The sequence below is a fragment of the Trichomonas vaginalis genome, chromosome V, assembly GCF_026262505.1.
Source record: "Trichomonas vaginalis G3 chromosome V, whole genome shotgun sequence".
NCBI lineage: Eukaryota > Parabasalia > Trichomonadida > Trichomonadidae > Trichomonas > Trichomonas vaginalis.
In genome coordinates this window covers 24,583,479-24,599,879 of record NC_067207.1, presented here as the reverse complement: position 1 = coordinate 24,599,879, position 16,401 = coordinate 24,583,479, and the positions used below count along the sequence as shown (strand labels likewise).

Here is a 16,401-nt window from a genome sequence, read left to right as displayed (position 1 = left end):
TATATGAACATTTTCAACATTTTAATGTTTTTATTTAAAAATTTGATGGAATATGAGCTTCAAACAATTATTATGTAAATAAAAATAATTAAATATATGTATTTATTCGTATTACAACCGTAGTAAGTCGATTCTTCCTTTCTTCTACTGAGTTTTGAATTTGATTTCGAATTGTAAAGAGATTCAAAGGGAAAATACTAGCGGATAAAAACTACCTCCATGAAAGGGTCATAATGGACTCAAGTTGTATTTTTTGATATTTTTTGCTTTTCGAGCCTAAATAGGTAGCCAAGATAATGCCTAAAAATAAGGTTCTAAATTCTGAAGTTTACATGATCCTCTCGTGTGCACCCTTAACGTATGCGTTTTAAAATAAATTATTGTGTTTATGCTATATAATAATATTCTATAAAAAAAAAAAAAAAAAAAGGTAGTGGGGCTTCCAGGCACTTCGTGCCTTCTAGCCCTGAAGATGTTTAGTATAAATGAAGTTCTTATATATACGGGTCTTCCAGGAGCTTTTCACAAATTATATATGTTTTCATGTTTTGTCAAACATGAACGTACATGTTTTGTCAAGACTTCTTCTTCGTAAATGTTTTGTCAAGACTTCTTCGTAAATGTTTTGTCAAACATGAACGTAAATGTTTTGTCAAGACTTCATCGTAATGAGTGTAAAGGACCCAAAAATAATGTTTAGGTGAAGAGGTGAGATCTCACCCGTTTTTTCACCTGTTTTCTCACCCTCTTGAATTTTCATGATTTCATCGTAAATGTTTTGTCAAGACTTCTTCTTCGTAATGAGTGTAAAGGACCCAAAAATATAATTTAGGGTAGAAGGTTAGATCTAACCTCTTTTCTAACCTCTTTTCTACCCTCTTGAATTTTCATGATTTCTTCGTAAATGTTTTGTCACTTTTCTGTCACTTTTCAGGGAAAAACATTTTTATTATTATATATAAATGAATTTTACAAAACCACCGTTACCGTTCTTTGGAAATAAGAGTAGATGTAAAGATATTATATTGAGAGAACTTAAGAAACTACCGAATGGTCTAACATTTGTAGATTTGTTCGGTGGAAGTTTCTATATATCCCATTTGTGCCATATAATATTCCCAGACTCAAAGATTATATGCAATGACTTCGACAACTATATGGACCGTCTCAAACATATACCAGACACAAACAATATATTGAAAGAGTTAAAAGAAAAGATACCTATAGGTAAGATGGAACGTATACCATTAGATAACAAAAATATTGTGAGAGAGGTTTTGAAAAAAGCAGAATATATAGACTGGGATAGTATATCTGCTAGACTATTATATAGTGGTTCTATAAGAGTTCATGACATTGAAACACTTATGTCAAAAGTTTTATATCTTAACTATACAAATGTTTTCAAAGAGGACATAGAAAAATATATTGAGGGTATAGAGTTTGTGAGATGTCATTGGACAGAGTTGTATGAAAAATATAAAGACAAGGAAAATGTTTTCTTTATAGTGGACCCGCCGTTCTATAACACATGGATTTCAATACCAAGTAGACTGGACTTTGAGAGACTCTTTAGAAACTTTAGACGTTATACATAACCATCCATGCTTTTACTTTACATCCGATAAAAGTGGTTGGAAACCGTTATGAGATGGTTTAGAGGACATACATGACTATGAGTTTATATATGACAAGATAGAATATGAGAGAGGTCCTATAAACTGGAGAAAGTGTCACAATAAAGAAATTTTATTAGTAAGTAAATGTGGTTGAAATAGGACTACTTGTTTAGGTTTTTTCCATTGTGTTCATTTATTTCTTTGACGTGGCAGAAAAGTACAGAGAATATGAAGATGAACCAATGCCTGCAAATGTTCAGCATATGTACTCGTAAGAGATATTTTTATCTAATATTAAATGGACGCACGAACTTAGCGAATGCACAGCAACCTGGACAACCAAACCCAGAGAATATTCCAAATGAAGTTAGAATACAAACTGCAATGGCAAACTATGGTCAAGTGCCAACAGATGTACAAATGCAAACTGCCATGTCAAATGACGCTGCGTTAGGTTTGCCACCATGGTATGCAAATATGAGATGGAAAGAGTTTTATACAAACTGAAGTGGGATATAAACAACTTTATGCAGATGACGCGAACACAGGAGTTGACCCAGAATATGTTTTCTACCAGAGGAGAAACAGAATGTATGAGCTCCAGTTAAAGAATGCTATGGAACTCAACAGGAAACGTAAGAGACTAGGCGGACATTAGATTTTTACATATAGTAAAATGGGTTTCTTCAGTAGTATTGGAAACTTCTTCAGAAGAGTTGGAAGAGGTATATGGAATGGAATAAATCTGTCGGAAAAGGAATTTGGAACGGTGTCAAAAATATTGGTAAAAGAGTAGGTCAGTTCGTTGGTATTATACCTAAAGACCCTGAACCAGAAGAACAAGCTCCTGTTATACAACAACCTGAACCTGCACCACAGTCTAGTGGCAACCAAATCCACAACCTCAACCGTATTAAAAATTATATTTTTACCGTTCGATAGTAAGTTGTATATGAAACTAAGTTCTAAGTAAAACGCATGGTATAATGGAATTATTCTTTTTCTTCCATCTGTAGTAAACCATACTTGAAAGTCTGAAATACTTCCACTTGGTGCGTTCGTATAACTTTGTAGGTTTTTCGTAAAAGTCATTTGCCAAGCATAAGAAAGAGTTTTGGGCGCCAGAAAATGAAGCATGAACAATAATAGCAGCTGGTCGAAAACATCTTTAAATAAATATGGTTCATCTCTTGCATATCGACTGTAAATATTTGCTAAAGGAAGTTCGACTTTCTGATTTAACATTCTTTGCAAATAATACCATGACATTGCAGTGAATTCTGTATATATTTGTTCGTCTTTCTTTGGATTGTCTTCGTAGATTTGAAATGACACTTGTGAATTTTGTTTGTCATATACAATTCTCACATAAAGTGTGCTCTCGGTATTGCATATTCATCAGCATATTTTGCATAACATGAATTTATTTTATCTTCTATATTTTTTAACGCAGTCTGTAGAGAAGATGAAAGGTCAACTTGTATTAGCTCAATTTCTTCCCACATTTTTCGTTTCCCTTCAGATATATAATCTATATGAAACCTTACAATAAATGGAAAACTTTTATCTTCTACAGACACAAACTTCATTCTACGAAAGCCAATAGCTTTTGTGACAGATGGGTCTCTTAGCCATCTTAATGGGTAGTCAAAACGATAGCTTCATGCTTTACGGTCTCTGTCTCAAACTTTTGACCGACATTAGTAAAAAGTTCATCTAATGGTTTAGTTGTAGCAACTCTTGAATTTCTTTTTCTATTGGAAGCATATTTTATCTAGAATAAAAATGTCAAATGAAACAGCGTCTATGAGAGAAATACAACACAACCGACAACTCATTATACAAGCTCTAAATAAGAACACAACAAACTTTTTCAAACTATTCTAAGATATCTGAGTCATTGAAAGAAGGAAACTTAAAACTGACATTAAACCCAATGACAGATGAGTTTCTGTTTCAAGACAATAAGAACCATACTGTCTGTATAAATCCAACAAAAGGAACTTTAAACGAGAAACCTATAAATGAACTTCTTTTGAAAGCAGTATTGACAACAAAGCTGACAAAGAATATGTCATTGAAAAAGTTCAAGAAGAACATGACAGAGCAGATGCAACATATGCAACGAAAAGAACATACTCATCCTGAACTAGCAGACAAAACATATGTTGACAATAAAATGTCAAGTGAAGTGACAAGAGCTGAAAACGAATATTCTAAAAAGACTCATACACATTCTATATCTGAAATAACAGACTTACAAGAAACCTTAAACAGTAAAAGTGCCGTTGGACATACACATACCATTGCAAATATTACAAACTTACAGAAACCTTAAACAGTAAAAGTGACGTTGGACATACACATACCATTGCAAATATTAAAAACTTACAAGAAACCTTAAACAGGAAAAGTGACGTTGGACATACACATACATCTTCTGAAATAACAGATTTAAACGTTAGCCTTGAAAAGAAAGCAGATAAAACATATGTCAATGAAATATACCAAAGTTTGATAGGAACAACGAAAATATTGAAACTATTGTTGGCTGACTTTTCTGTCAATGAAGAAAACAAATATTTTAGATGGGAGTTTGTACACTCCTTAAAAAATGGTATACGGTATAAACTCATTCCGAAAAATAACAATGAAATGTATGTAGGCTATATAAAGAATGATGGTACACAAGTTAAAGTTCCATTAGACAACAACTGCTACTTAAACTTATATGGAGACGAACAAAAGAAATATTTAAGAGTTTATGAAATGGCAGATATGACATTGCCTGACCCAGCTCCAGCACCATATTATTATGACTATGGTGTTGACGCACGTGTAGACCCAAAAAAGCAAACATTATATTTAGAATATTATAGATATAAAAGATATAATGCAATAGAAAAAACGAGAATAGTATACTATTATGAAGATGACAGAAATAAATATTATAGTCAAGACTTTACCTACCCTGAAAACATAAGATTATATTATAAAAAATATTCTGACACAAACCAGAAGAAACCTGAAATAGTTGCACTATATTTTAAGTTCAAAAGAGACAATCCTATATTATCTCATATGTTTGATTTAATGAACCCAGTAGGTTCTATTTATACATCTATGGATGCAAGATGTCCTCAAGTAATGTTTGGTGTTGGTGCATGGGAACAAATAGTTGACAGGTTTTTGTATTGTGCAAACTCTTCAAAGGAAACAGGAGGAAGTAAAACGATTTCAGGTGAAAATTTACCTGCGCACAGTCACTACATAGATTTAAGTACATCTCAAGCAGGTTGGCATAAGCATAAATTTTGGGATTGGTCAGCAATGAAAAAAGGTAAAGGATATGATGTTAAAGACGACGTTAAGTTTGCTATAAATTGTTACTGGGATGACACTCAGGGAGAAGGAAACCATACACATTTCGTTTCAGGATATACACAACAACGGGACAAAGTAAAGAATACATGCCACCTTACATGACAGTTTACGCATGGTATAGAATTGCTTAGTCGTCATTTTCAACTTCTTTAGCATATTCGTCAGGAGTTGTCTTATATTTGTTAGGAACTGTCTTTGAAAGTATACCACCTTGAACTTTGACAAGTTTGAAACGAGGTCTGACAATAGTCGTTTTATCTTCTGCTTGCAGTGTGTACATTTTGCCATGTTTGCCTAAAACTTCATAATATTCTCTTGTATACTTTCTTCTATTTTTTACGAACACGAATGTGAGTACCTGTCGGGTTCCCATTGTTGTCATAGTCAATAGTATTTTCATATGGGTCGCGTTTAGGTATTTCTATTTTTACTTTGTCACCTTTCTGAAGTTTGAAGCCCGGCATTCTTTTCTTGTTTGTCTCTTTTGACTAAATTATTAAATATATAGTCTTTCTCTAAGTCAGGGTTGTTTTTCATTTCTTCGGGGGAGTGGTTTCCCAAACCTTTTTGTTTACGGCTATTGTAAATATTTAAAACTTGTCTCATCTTTGCCATGGAGAAGTGTCTATACTTGTCGTCATATGACATTTCATTTGCTTCACCACCTTGTGGTTGGTTTAAGTCTCTTAACATTTTTATACATCCGTCAATGACACAAGAGCAGAATGGTTTTGGTCGACAATGAAATATTGGTTTACATTTTTTGAACGCAGATAGTTTTTAATATCATCTGATTTGAAAGAACTTTCACAGTCAGATGTCAGTTTTGTTGGATGGTATTTGTCAACGAATATTGTCAAAGCAGTTTTCACATCTAAAATATTTTTGGACTGTAATGGTATGGCTTCACAGTATCTTGTGTTTTGACCGACAAATATTAGCCAGTATGGTGGTCCATCTTCTCTATACCTCGGAATGTTTTCCAAGATATCCATAAACCAAGCATTTGGTGTTGAACTAAAGATTTTTATCATGAGTGCTTTCTTTGTTGCCTTAGAAACATAGGGGTCCTTGTTTGGATTCGTCATTTTTTAACCCATAAGAAATGGGTTTATTTGGCGCATTAGCAGGAGTTGCATCCAGATTTTTGCCCGCAGTGGGAACAATAGCCAGAGGTGTATTTGGAGTTGGAAGGAAGATTTTGAGTACATTAGGTATACTTAAAGAGAAAGCACAACCTATTATACAAACTGTACAGAAAGGTTGGGATGTAGCACGAGATGCAGCAAATCTTATTCCAAATCCTGAAACAAGAGGAAAAGTTCAAGGATGGATGGACAATGTAGGAAGACAAGCAGGAAACTATTATAACAAAGCAAATGACTACTATAACCAAGCAGGACACTATATGGACCAAGGTGAAAGATTCTTTAACAGAGGATATAACCATGCACAACAATGGGTAAACAATAACCAACCTCAACCGCCTCAAACGTGGGGAATGTAAAAGTTTTTTACTGAGATGAAATGAACAATACAGCATTGAGACAAATGGGTTCAAGATGGATTTGTCGACTTCCAGCAGTTACACAACGTGTTTGTCAAGTTCTTCCTATACCTCAGGAAGTTTTAGACCGACTTAAAAAACCTAAACAACCAGTTGAAAACAAACCAAACTAAAATTTTTTACTGAGATGAAATGACCGAAGAAGTTGAAACGGTAGATTTGACACCACAAACAAAAAGTTCAGAACCATTGTCAAAACCTGTCAAAGAACTTACAGATGAAGAGAAAAATTCAATAATAGAAAGTGCCAGGTCTGGAAATACAAACCCAACTATAAAGTCACTTTTCATAGAAATGGAACGGCTAGTATCTCAAAAAAAGAAACAGACTCTCACAAATAAAATATTGAAGTCTGAAGGAGCTTTCGAGACAACAGATGGAAAAGTTTACTTCACTGACCAACAGTTCATTATAGAACATCTCATTGACTTAGAGTCGAAATATTCTAAACTTTACAACAAACACAAAAAGTTGAAAGGAAAACAAAAACAAATGGCATATGATATTTATGAAGATGTTGACGACACAACTGTTCCTGCAGGTGAGGTAAAGTCAAAGGAACCGAAAAGTGACGAAAAACCGATAGAAGAAGAAAAACCAAAAACTGAAGATAAACCAAAACCAAAGTTTAGTTTCCAAACTAAACCAAGTCAACCTTCATTAGCTGGTATGGGTTGGCGTCAAAGACTTATGGCAGCAGGTGGTTATGTAAAGTAAAGAAAAAAATATTTTTTTATTTTTATAAAAATGCCCCCATATAGAATGGATAGAAAATCTGCTAGAATAAAAGCAGAGTTGCAAAGATATGGTTGGAGAGTTTCGAAGAAGTTTAAATATAGGAAGGGAAGACCCATAAAAGTCTATGACAAACTGGCTGGTCTTCGCTACGAAATGGATTTGGAAACAGCACGTGCAAATTATCCAAACAGACTAGAGAGGTTAGAAGAAGAACGTCTTATGGACATGCCTTTCGATGTTAGTGAGCATTGCATGAAGTAAAAATTTATTTTTTAAAAAGTGACATTTTTTATTTTATTTGAAATGTACGCTGAGTTTGTTGGAGAAGACCGTTGGGAAACTTGTTTGTTAGATGAGAAATATGAAATTCACTGTTGTGAGTCATTTGAAGTCAGAAACAAAAAGACAAAAAGAGTTTTAAGCGAATGGGAGGGGAATGACGGATATGCTATAGTTAGTATGGGTGGAAACACTATCTTAAACATGTTGTCATTGCAACTCATTTTATACTGAATCCTAACAATTTACCTTTTATAGACCATATAAACCATATAAGAAACGACAATAGACTTGAAAACTTACGTTGGGTCACTCTTTCTGAAAACAATAAGAACAAAGGCAAATTTGGAGATATTGTATTCGAATTTGTCGACGAACTAGAAGATGAAACAATTGAAATTACAGACTATGGCAAGCATACGTTTGAGTTTACTACTATAGCGAAGAACAAGACTCTTTCTACTTTTATACCGGCGTAAACTATAGGAAATTACAAGTATATTTTACTAAGGCGGGCTATGCTTATGTAAACACTAGAGATACAGATGGAAAAAACGTTCAAATACTTCTTAACAAATTCAAGAAGCTATATGGCATACCATTTTAAAACAATATATTTTTACATATATTAAATGCTTCAGGTTGAAAAACAAAGAACAAAAGTAGCAGATACAAAACCGTTAGACTATATCTTTACAAATGCTGGTAGGACAATATCAGATGAAGAAATTTCATCCCGAACATACAGGTTTGACTATCCAATTCGTTGGCTTCAAAGTCCTTCAGATGCAAAGGCAATAGGATTTAGAAGAGTTTTGTTTTCAAATAGAACTAACGCATTTATGTTCGCAGTATATTTTCATGGGCAGTATAAAGGTTCTGATGGTCTAATAGACAAATTGACGAAATGAGAATCTTTACAGTTCGTTCAGACGAAAGTCTTGAGAAAACTCTAAATGACTTTCAAACTCAAATGAACAAATATTATTGGGAATTTCAAGAAAAATACGACTCTTTACTAAATGGAACATACTATCTGAAACTAGAATATGACAAGATGAACTCCACCGTTTCATTTCAAAAGATTGAAATTAACCCTCCAAGAGATACAGAGTTTTTATTTTGGAAAGTAGACAAACGTTCTTGGGCACAATTTCTTCGGTTACTAAACCAGAACGAACCATTACCACCAGATGGTCCATTTAAATTATACTTCCACCAGCAGATTTGACAGTTTATAGAAACGTGTTTGACCCTCAAAATGTTATGTGTCATGCAAGTTTCAGTTCAAGCAACAATAGTTTTCTATGTATTGGTAAGGACTTTTATGACTTTGCTTCTAAATTCTACGAACCACCTAGTAACAGTTTCTCTGACTTTCAAGTTTGGTTCACAACAAATGGTGTGCAACATATTATTCCATTGTACTATGACTTTTATCTCGAATTGTCTTTCATATATAACTACGGAAAAGTGCTGAAAAAGTATTGAAAAATAATGTTTATGTTAGCATGTTAGATCTAACACGTACTGCTTCAGAACAATATTTGTACTGCTTCAGAACAATATTTGTACTGCTTCAGAACAATACTTGTACTGTTTCAGAACAATACTTGTACTGTTTCAGAACAATACTTGTACTGTTTCAGAACAATACTTGTACTTTTTCAGAACAATACTTGTTCTGTTTCAGAACAATACTTGTACTTTTTCAGAACAATACTTGTACTTTTTCAGAACAATATTTCCCGTAAAAGCTCTCAATTTGTGAGAAAAATTTTCTGTTTCAGAACAATATTTGTACTGTTTCAGAACAATATTTGTACTGTTTCAGAACAATGTCCCACGTCCCACCAACCCAGTCCATTCCCAAACCAGAGGAACCTAAAGAACCACAACAGTCTCCTCAGCAACCTCAGTTCCAGCAAGTACCTCCGAATTTCTACCAATTTCCACCTCAAGGTTACTACCCACCACAAGGCTTCCCGAACTACCCTCCGCTGCCTATGCCTTACTTCCCCAACCCTTGGTTGTTCCAGCAAGCTCCACCCCAGCAATTCCAATCTCAATCCAAATCGAAGAGAGACCAAGAGTTCGAAGAAGGTCTGAACCGTTTACGCAAAGATTATGCCACAGCCCCTATTGAGAGAAAGTTGTTCCCGGACCAAAAAAATATAATTTAGGGTAGAAGGTTAGATCTAACCTGTTTTCTAACCTGTTTTCTACCCTCTTGAATTTGTCATGAATTTCCTTAGGATAGAAAAAATAAAGTTAGTTTTATACAAAATTCATGCAGGAAATTCTTGAGTTTTGGTTGAAAGAATACGGTGGAGCCAAATGTGGCTCGACCTCAAAACAAGCATTTTATGAGCTTACAAAGGGTGTTATGAATGAATTCAAATGTATTTACATACATCCTGACCTCGTTCATTTTGTTCCCGGACCAAAAAATATAATTTAGGGTAGAAGGTTAGATCTAACCTGTTTTCTAACCTCTTTTCTACCCTCTTGAATTTTCATGATTTCATCGTATATGCTTTGTCAAGACTTCTTCGTATATGTTTTGTCAAGACTTCTTCGTAATGAGTGTAAAGGACCCAAAAATATAATTTAGGGTAGAAGGTTAGATCTAACCTCTTTTCTAACCTCTTTTCTAACATGGTCTAAAACTCTCGAAAATCATGAAATTTACACCAAAAATATAATTTAGGGTAGAAGGTTAGATCTAACCTCTTTTCTAACCTCTTTTCTAACCTCTTGAATTTGTCAAGACTTCTTCGTAAATGTTTTGTCAAGACTTCTTCGTAATGAGTGTAAATCAGACAAAAATATAATTTAGGGTAGAAGGTTAGATCTAACCTCTTTTCTAACCTCTTTTCTACCCTCTTGAATTTGTCATGAATTTTCCCGAAATAAAAAATAAAGTTAGTTTTATTTTTTTTATTTTTTTTATTTTGTATGTAAGAACAGAAATGTCAACAATCGGCACAACAACAATTCAAACAACAGCACCAAACTCGTTAGTCATGAATCCAACATCTATGTTAGTAGAGATGAAAAGCTTCATTCCTTCTTCATATACTTTTGAAACAGAAATCCAGAAGATAAAGCAAGAACTTTTAACATCTAATTTAAACTGTACCGCACAGGATGAAACAAATGAACAGTATCTTTATGAAATGCAGGACATTATTGACCATTTGCCTAAACTACCTGAAATCCAACAACAAAAGCTCACTATTCCTGAATTCGACGAAATTGAAGTCAAAGCAACTGACTCAGTAGAAATAAAGAAGTTCATACGAAAGGTAAACTATGAGTTTCTAGGATTTCATTGCAACCATAAGGTTATGGACAAAGATTGCGACATGGTATATAAGAATGTTTCTGACCTTTACAAAACCCGGGAGTTTAAGACCTACGACAACTTTGTTTCGTTAGTTGCAAAATGTGTATGGCAGATAAGAGATAAAGATAGAAGATGTAAGGTATGGAATGAACAAATAAAACCAACTGCTTCAGATTTAAAGAAAACCATTGACGCTTTAGTTGTTTTAGCAGGTAAGGTTTCAGAATATAACGCAAAAATGAACCCGCAATGTTCTAAATGTAAGGCAGCAATTAGGAAATATAACTACTCCGTCAAAGAGATAGAAAGAATGAGAAACGACTATGCAGACTTAAAGAAAGAAGCAGAAAAACCAGCAGAAGATAAAATGGACATGTTAGAATTTCTGAACAAAAACTATCCAACTGCTGACGATTTCCTTCTATCTGACGTCAAGAAGAAGTATAAAGAAACTTTCGGTATCGTTAAAACATTCGATATCCTCAGCGAAGAAATAGAAGCTACAAAACTGTTTAGAGTCTCACGAATTCATAACGTTTACCATGTAAAACGCTTATAAAATAACTGGGGTAGAAAAGAGGTTAGAAAACAGGTTAGATCTAACCTTCTACCCTAAAATATATTTTTATTGAATTCAGCAACAAAATTCTGAGTAAAATAATTTTTAGGGCATGTGTCAAACCGTTGAGTTTTCACAAAATTTCAAAAATAACGTTTACCATGTAAAACGCTTATAAAATAACTGGGGTAGAAAAGAGGTTAGAAAACAGGTTAGATCTAACCTTCTACCCTAAAATATATTTTTGTCTGATTTACGCTCATTACGATGAAGAAGTCTTGACAAAACATTTACGTTCATGTTTGACAAAACATGTACGATGAAATCATGACAAAACATGTACGATGAAATCATGACAAAACATGTACGATGAAATCATGAAAATTCAAGAGGGTAGAAAAGAGGTGAGAAAAGAGGTTAGATCTAACCTTCTACCCTAAAATATATTTTTGTCTGATTTACACTCATTACGAAGAAGAAGTCTTGACAAAACATTTACGAAGAAGTCTTGACAAAACATTTACGAAGAAGTTTTGACAAAACATGTACGATGAAATCATGACAAAACATGTACGATGAAATCATGAAAATTCAAGAGGGTAGAAAAGAGGTGAGAAAAGAGGTTAGATCTAACCTTCTACCCTAAAATATATTTTTGCTGAATTCAGCACAAAAATCTGAGTAAAATGGCATAAGATTGCTTCCCTCGAAACCCCAGTCGCCAAAACTCTATGAAAACAGTGAAGAACAGCGAGACCGTTTTTTTTTTTCTGGGTCGCCAAAACACATGAAATCGTGAAAATTTCTCTAGACCGGATTTTATCGGCCTTGCCTAAAACACATGAAAATCATGAAGCACAGCGAGACCGTTTTTTTTTTTTTCTGGGTCGCCAAAACTCTATGAAAACAGTGAATTTCCTTAAGATAGAAAAAATAAAGTTAGTTTTATTTTTTTTATTTTTTTATTTTGTATGTAAGAACAGAAATGTTAAACATTGAGTTTGAAACAGTTAGAAAGATAGACAATAACACCAAAGTGGTTAGAATCGGTGATTTAAACGTAAGATACTCAAAGAAATACAACAAATATTCTTTGTCAGACATTATATCTCCATCTGGAAAGAAAACATGGCATTGGGTTGGAATTGCTTCAACTCAGAAAATTTTGACAAGAAATCCTGAGCTTATGATATCGGTAAGATTCTATGGAACTACAGCATATCTCATCGACAAAAGTCTTATACCAATAGTTTTGTTATGGATTGACCCAGTTGTTGGATATAACTTCATAACATATGGTTTATTCGACTCAGAACGTTGCAGTGAAGGCTTACTTTACATCGTTCAGAAACCGAAGGACTTCAATACAAAAAGATATAAGATAGGAAGAACATATAATATAACTCAAAGATATGACAGTACAGTCAATAGAGTTAAGGTTGTGTTCGTTAACGATATGAGAGCTGCTGAAACAGAACTACTCGAAAAGTTTGAGAAAATGTATGGTGCTCCCATAAAAGGTAAAGAAACGTTTGAAGTAGATGAGATAGATAAAGCTATAAAATTATTTGACGAAGTTGCTGAAAAATACATGTAAAGCGTTTATTTTTGGTCTTTTGTGAAAGACAGAAAAAATAAAGTTAGTTTTATTTTTATTTATTTTTTTATTTTGTATGTAAAGACAGATATGTCAACAACAGAGAACACAACAACAGTTATAGTCCATGAAGCTATAAATGAAGAATACGAGTACATACAGTTTAACAAACAACTCCGTCTCATTCGTTCGGTCAAAGACGATATGTACCAAATGCAAAGTATTTTGAACGCTCTTCGTTCTACAAAGCAAGCATATCATTGGTTTGAAAACCAACAGACAAAAGAACTTTTAGAAGAATTTCCTCATATGTTTGCTTCCCTCGAAAAACCGAGGAATGAGATTCCGTATGAAAATCGTAAAAATTTGCCAATAAATTTAAGAGGATATTATGTTCATAGACTTTTAGTAAATGCCGTAGCAATGTGGGCTTCACCTCGTTATGCTTGTTATATTTACAGACTTCTTGACGAAATTCACAGACAAGAACGCGAAGAGCTAGAGAACAAGCTTGAAGCAAAAGACAAAAGCATTCAGAAAAGAATACCACGTTCGGTACCAAAAGGAAAGGAAAAGAACTATAAGTATATGATTTATACTGAAGAGATGGAAAATGAAGAAGACAGAGATATGGTTATGTTGCATTTAGTCAGAAGAAACAACAAAAGCTTTTACGACCTTGCTAAGATTTACAAATCTGACAGAAATTGGTTCTATCGCGAAAACTTACCGATTTCAATGACCCCGAATGAAGATGTGAAACAAATAGTTCAAGATACGTTACCTCAAACACACTATGATATGAAAGGTTGTACAATACTTACCTTCAAAGAAGACTTACCGCTACTGAAAGAAAAAATAACAGAGTATTTTGACAACTTCAAACAAGTAGGGTAGATGAACCATTTATTTTTCAAGCTTGACTTCAGATGGCTCAGGTAGCTCTATAAAGTAAATTGCCTTGTCAAATCCTTCTGGCATTCCGAGTCCTTCCTTCCGACAGAAAAATATTTTCCCGACAACTGGAAAAAAATTTCCTTCCGACAGAAAAAATTTTTCCTTCCAACAGGAAAAAATTTTCCAGTTGTCCGTCCGTAAACCATTCAAATTTTCGAAAATTGAGAACTTTTTGGTCGAACTTCAGGAAAAGTTTTTCCTTCCAACAGAAAAAATTTTTCCTTCCGACAGGAAAAGTTTTTCCCGACAACAGGAAAAGTTCTTCCTTCCGACAGGACACAAACGAATGTCTCACGTCCTCTTCCTGAATGCCTTCCAAAGCCAGAAGAACGACAGCCCCAGCACCACAACAGACTTACTAAGACTAAACACTTACATTTTTCAAGCTTGACTTTTTACAATTTGAACTTTGTTCGCGTAGATATGAATTCTGAAGAAGTATGAGGGTCTTGTATGACTTTGTACTTCTCCCATAGTTCATGTCTGTCAAACTTACCTGCCATGGACTCTTTCATAAGTTCCATGAAATCGTCTTCGGACAATCCGGGGAAAAGTACAATGTCAGTAAGTATTCTCTTTACATCCTTACTTAAACTCTTTGCTGTCTGTACACAAATGACAACTGAGATGTTAAAGTGTCTGAGCTTCTTAAGAATTCGACACATATCTTGTTCTCTATTCTTAAGCAAAGGATGAGAGGCGAAATCATCTAAGATAAGAAGACACCTATGAGGGTATGTCTTCCAATCGTAAGATTGTAATTTCTTCGAAATGTATTCTATCTCTTTCTGTTTGTTTCTGAAGTGTTTCTTCTCTAATATTCTCTGCATTTCCTCATTTGGGTCTTTAAACTTAGAATTTATATACTCATTTATAGCATAACTTCAAAACTCTTCTTTGGTACTTCTTTATCCAATCTAACAACTCAGTATCCTTTATACATACTAACTTAGACTTCTTTATAATATCTTTGAACGAATTGACGGTTTGGTCAAATTGACCAGAAGTACTACAAATAACAACTAACTCATAGAATGGGTTCTTCTCATCTAGTTCTTGTTGTTGTGCAGCCATTTTTAAGATAAGTGAAAGTCTTACCCGACCCAGGTGTGCAATTAGACCTGTTATACCATTCTGAGCAAATAAGAACTTGTCATGTATAGGCTTTATCTGAGCATTTTCTAACTTTCTCTTGTTCTTATTTAAAACATTCTCAAATTTCTTGTCAATGTCAGCAAACTTTTTTTCTAACATATTTTTTAGAAAAATTAAAATTTTTATCTTTTAGAAAATGTCTAGCGATTTCGCTATCTATTCGAGACAAGCTTTTTGACAGCAAAACATCTGTCGACCATAAAATCTTACATAGTGTAAACAAGAAAGGTGAATTTGTTCTAAAGTTCTGTTTCTGGGAATATGACAAGAACCATAAAACATTAAGCAGAGAAGTCTTAAAATTTGTCAATGACAGACTTGTTGACAGAGATGACGCCGATTGGAAAGATGAAGTCCAACAAAAGTTCTTAGAATGCAAAGAAGACACATGCGCTGTTCTTGAAGATGAAATAGAAAACAGAATAGATGAGCTATTAAAGGACAAAGAACTTTTACATAAATATGGTTCGGAGAAATTTGACATAACTCCACCAGAGAAGAAGAAGAGAGAAAAGAAAGAAAAGAAAGAAAAGAAAGTAGAAGAAGAGAAGAAAGAAAAGAAAGTAGAAGAAGAGAAGAAAGAACCTGAACCAGTTCCAGAGAAAAAGAAATTTGACATGAAAATAAAATTTTATTTTTAGAACATTTCTGGGTCAATGTCAATGTTCTCTTCCTCTTTAGGAGCAAACACTGGCTTAGACTCTAAAATCTTTTTACCCAATTTACCTTGAACTTCAACTATCTTAGACTCATAATATTCATAGTCGTCTGCTTTTCTTTGGTTCATAAGGTATAACAAGTTTGTATGCTTTGCCTTCTTTAAGGTTTGAGAACCTTCTGTCAAAATTTTCTTTGACTGCTAACAAACCTTCTATGTCTAAGTCTTCAAATTTCGCACCATTTTTAGTCACAATAGCAAACTTAACTGGTTCGATGTTCCAAACTTTGCTGAATGAAGACTTTTCAAAATGGTAGAAGTAAACATTCAAATATGTGAATGGGTCTAGTTCTTCTTTAAGTCCTGACATGTACTTGTTTACTGAGATGAATTTTGCCATCTTTTCTATCGGATAAAAAAATATTTTTTTTTAAATTTACTCATAAAAATTTTTCTTTGTATATACACCATTCTGTACGTCTAAAAGACTTTTGACATTTGCAAGAATGTACGTTTAGACGCGTCATATAACCATATTC

At 33.7% G+C, this 16,401-nt stretch overlaps 7 protein-coding genes and 6 pseudogenes across 13 annotated transcripts, besides 3 other annotated features; 10 read left to right on the top strand and 3 right to left on the bottom strand.

Moving 5' to 3' along the window:
* Nucleotides 1-352: part of a mobile genetic element that runs on past the window's edge.
* Nucleotides 1-410: part of a mobile genetic element that runs on past the window's edge.
* Nucleotides 411-16,401: part of a mobile genetic element that runs on past the window's edge.
* Nucleotides 4,275-5,053, top strand: TVAGG3_0395950 (phage tail repeat-like family; the record flags this gene model as incomplete). The annotated part of the gene is made up of 1 exon (XM_051232485.1): nucleotides 4,275-5,053. A coding segment is annotated over one exon (779 nt), but the record flags the coding sequence as incomplete, so codon positions are not given.
* Nucleotides 5,362-5,998, bottom strand: TVAGG3_0395940 (annotated as a pseudogene). The gene has a single exon. A coding segment is annotated over exon 1 (637 nt).
* On the top strand, nucleotides 6,109-6,510 carry TVAGG3_0395930 (uncharacterized protein; the record flags this gene model as incomplete). Its single annotated transcript, XM_051232484.1, has 1 exon — nucleotides 6,109-6,510. One exon carries the CDS (start codon nucleotides 6,109-6,111, stop codon nucleotides 6,508-6,510), a length of 402 nt encoding a protein of 133 aa, XP_051102214.1.
* On the top strand, nucleotides 7,063-7,287 carry TVAGG3_0395920 (phage tail repeat-like family; the record flags this gene model as incomplete). Its single annotated transcript, XM_051232483.1, has 1 exon — nucleotides 7,063-7,287. One exon carries the CDS (start codon nucleotides 7,063-7,065, stop codon nucleotides 7,285-7,287), a length of 225 nt encoding a protein of 74 aa, XP_051102213.1.
* TVAGG3_0395910 (uncharacterized protein) lies at nucleotides 7,333-7,569 on the top strand (the record flags this gene model as incomplete). Its single annotated transcript, XM_051232482.1, has 1 exon — nucleotides 7,333-7,569. The coding sequence occupies one exon, from the start codon at nucleotides 7,333-7,335 to the stop codon at nucleotides 7,567-7,569; it is 237 nt and encodes a 78-aa protein (XP_051102212.1).
* On the top strand, nucleotides 7,612-8,194 carry TVAGG3_0395900 (annotated as a pseudogene). Its single transcript has one exon. A coding segment is annotated over exon 1 (583 nt).
* Nucleotides 8,220-9,035, top strand: TVAGG3_0395890 (annotated as a pseudogene). The gene has a single exon. A coding segment is annotated over exon 1 (816 nt).
* TVAGG3_0395880 lies at nucleotides 9,426-9,783 on the top strand (annotated as a pseudogene). Its single transcript has one exon. A coding segment is annotated over exon 1 (358 nt).
* On the top strand, nucleotides 10,560-11,495 carry TVAGG3_0395870 (organellar and viral DNA polymerase type B; the record flags this gene model as incomplete). Its single annotated transcript, XM_051232481.1, has 1 exon — nucleotides 10,560-11,495. The coding sequence occupies one exon, from the start codon at nucleotides 10,560-10,562 to the stop codon at nucleotides 11,493-11,495; it is 936 nt and encodes a 311-aa protein (XP_051102211.1).
* Nucleotides 13,183-13,989, top strand: TVAGG3_0395860 (KilA, N-terminal/APSES-type HTH, DNA-binding family; the record flags this gene model as incomplete). Its single annotated transcript, XM_051232480.1, has 1 exon — nucleotides 13,183-13,989. One exon carries the CDS (start codon nucleotides 13,183-13,185, stop codon nucleotides 13,987-13,989), a length of 807 nt encoding a protein of 268 aa, XP_051102210.1.
* On the bottom strand, nucleotides 14,431-15,303 carry TVAGG3_0395850 (annotated as a pseudogene). Its single transcript has one exon. A coding segment is annotated over exon 1 (873 nt).
* TVAGG3_0395840 lies at nucleotides 15,379-15,845 on the top strand (annotated as a pseudogene). The gene has a single exon. A coding segment is annotated over exon 1 (467 nt).
* On the bottom strand, nucleotides 15,963-16,262 carry TVAGG3_0395830 (uncharacterized protein; the record flags this gene model as incomplete). The annotated part of the gene is made up of 1 exon (XM_051232479.1): nucleotides 15,963-16,262. The coding sequence occupies one exon, from the start codon at nucleotides 16,260-16,262 to the stop codon at nucleotides 15,963-15,965; it is 300 nt and encodes a 99-aa protein (XP_051102209.1).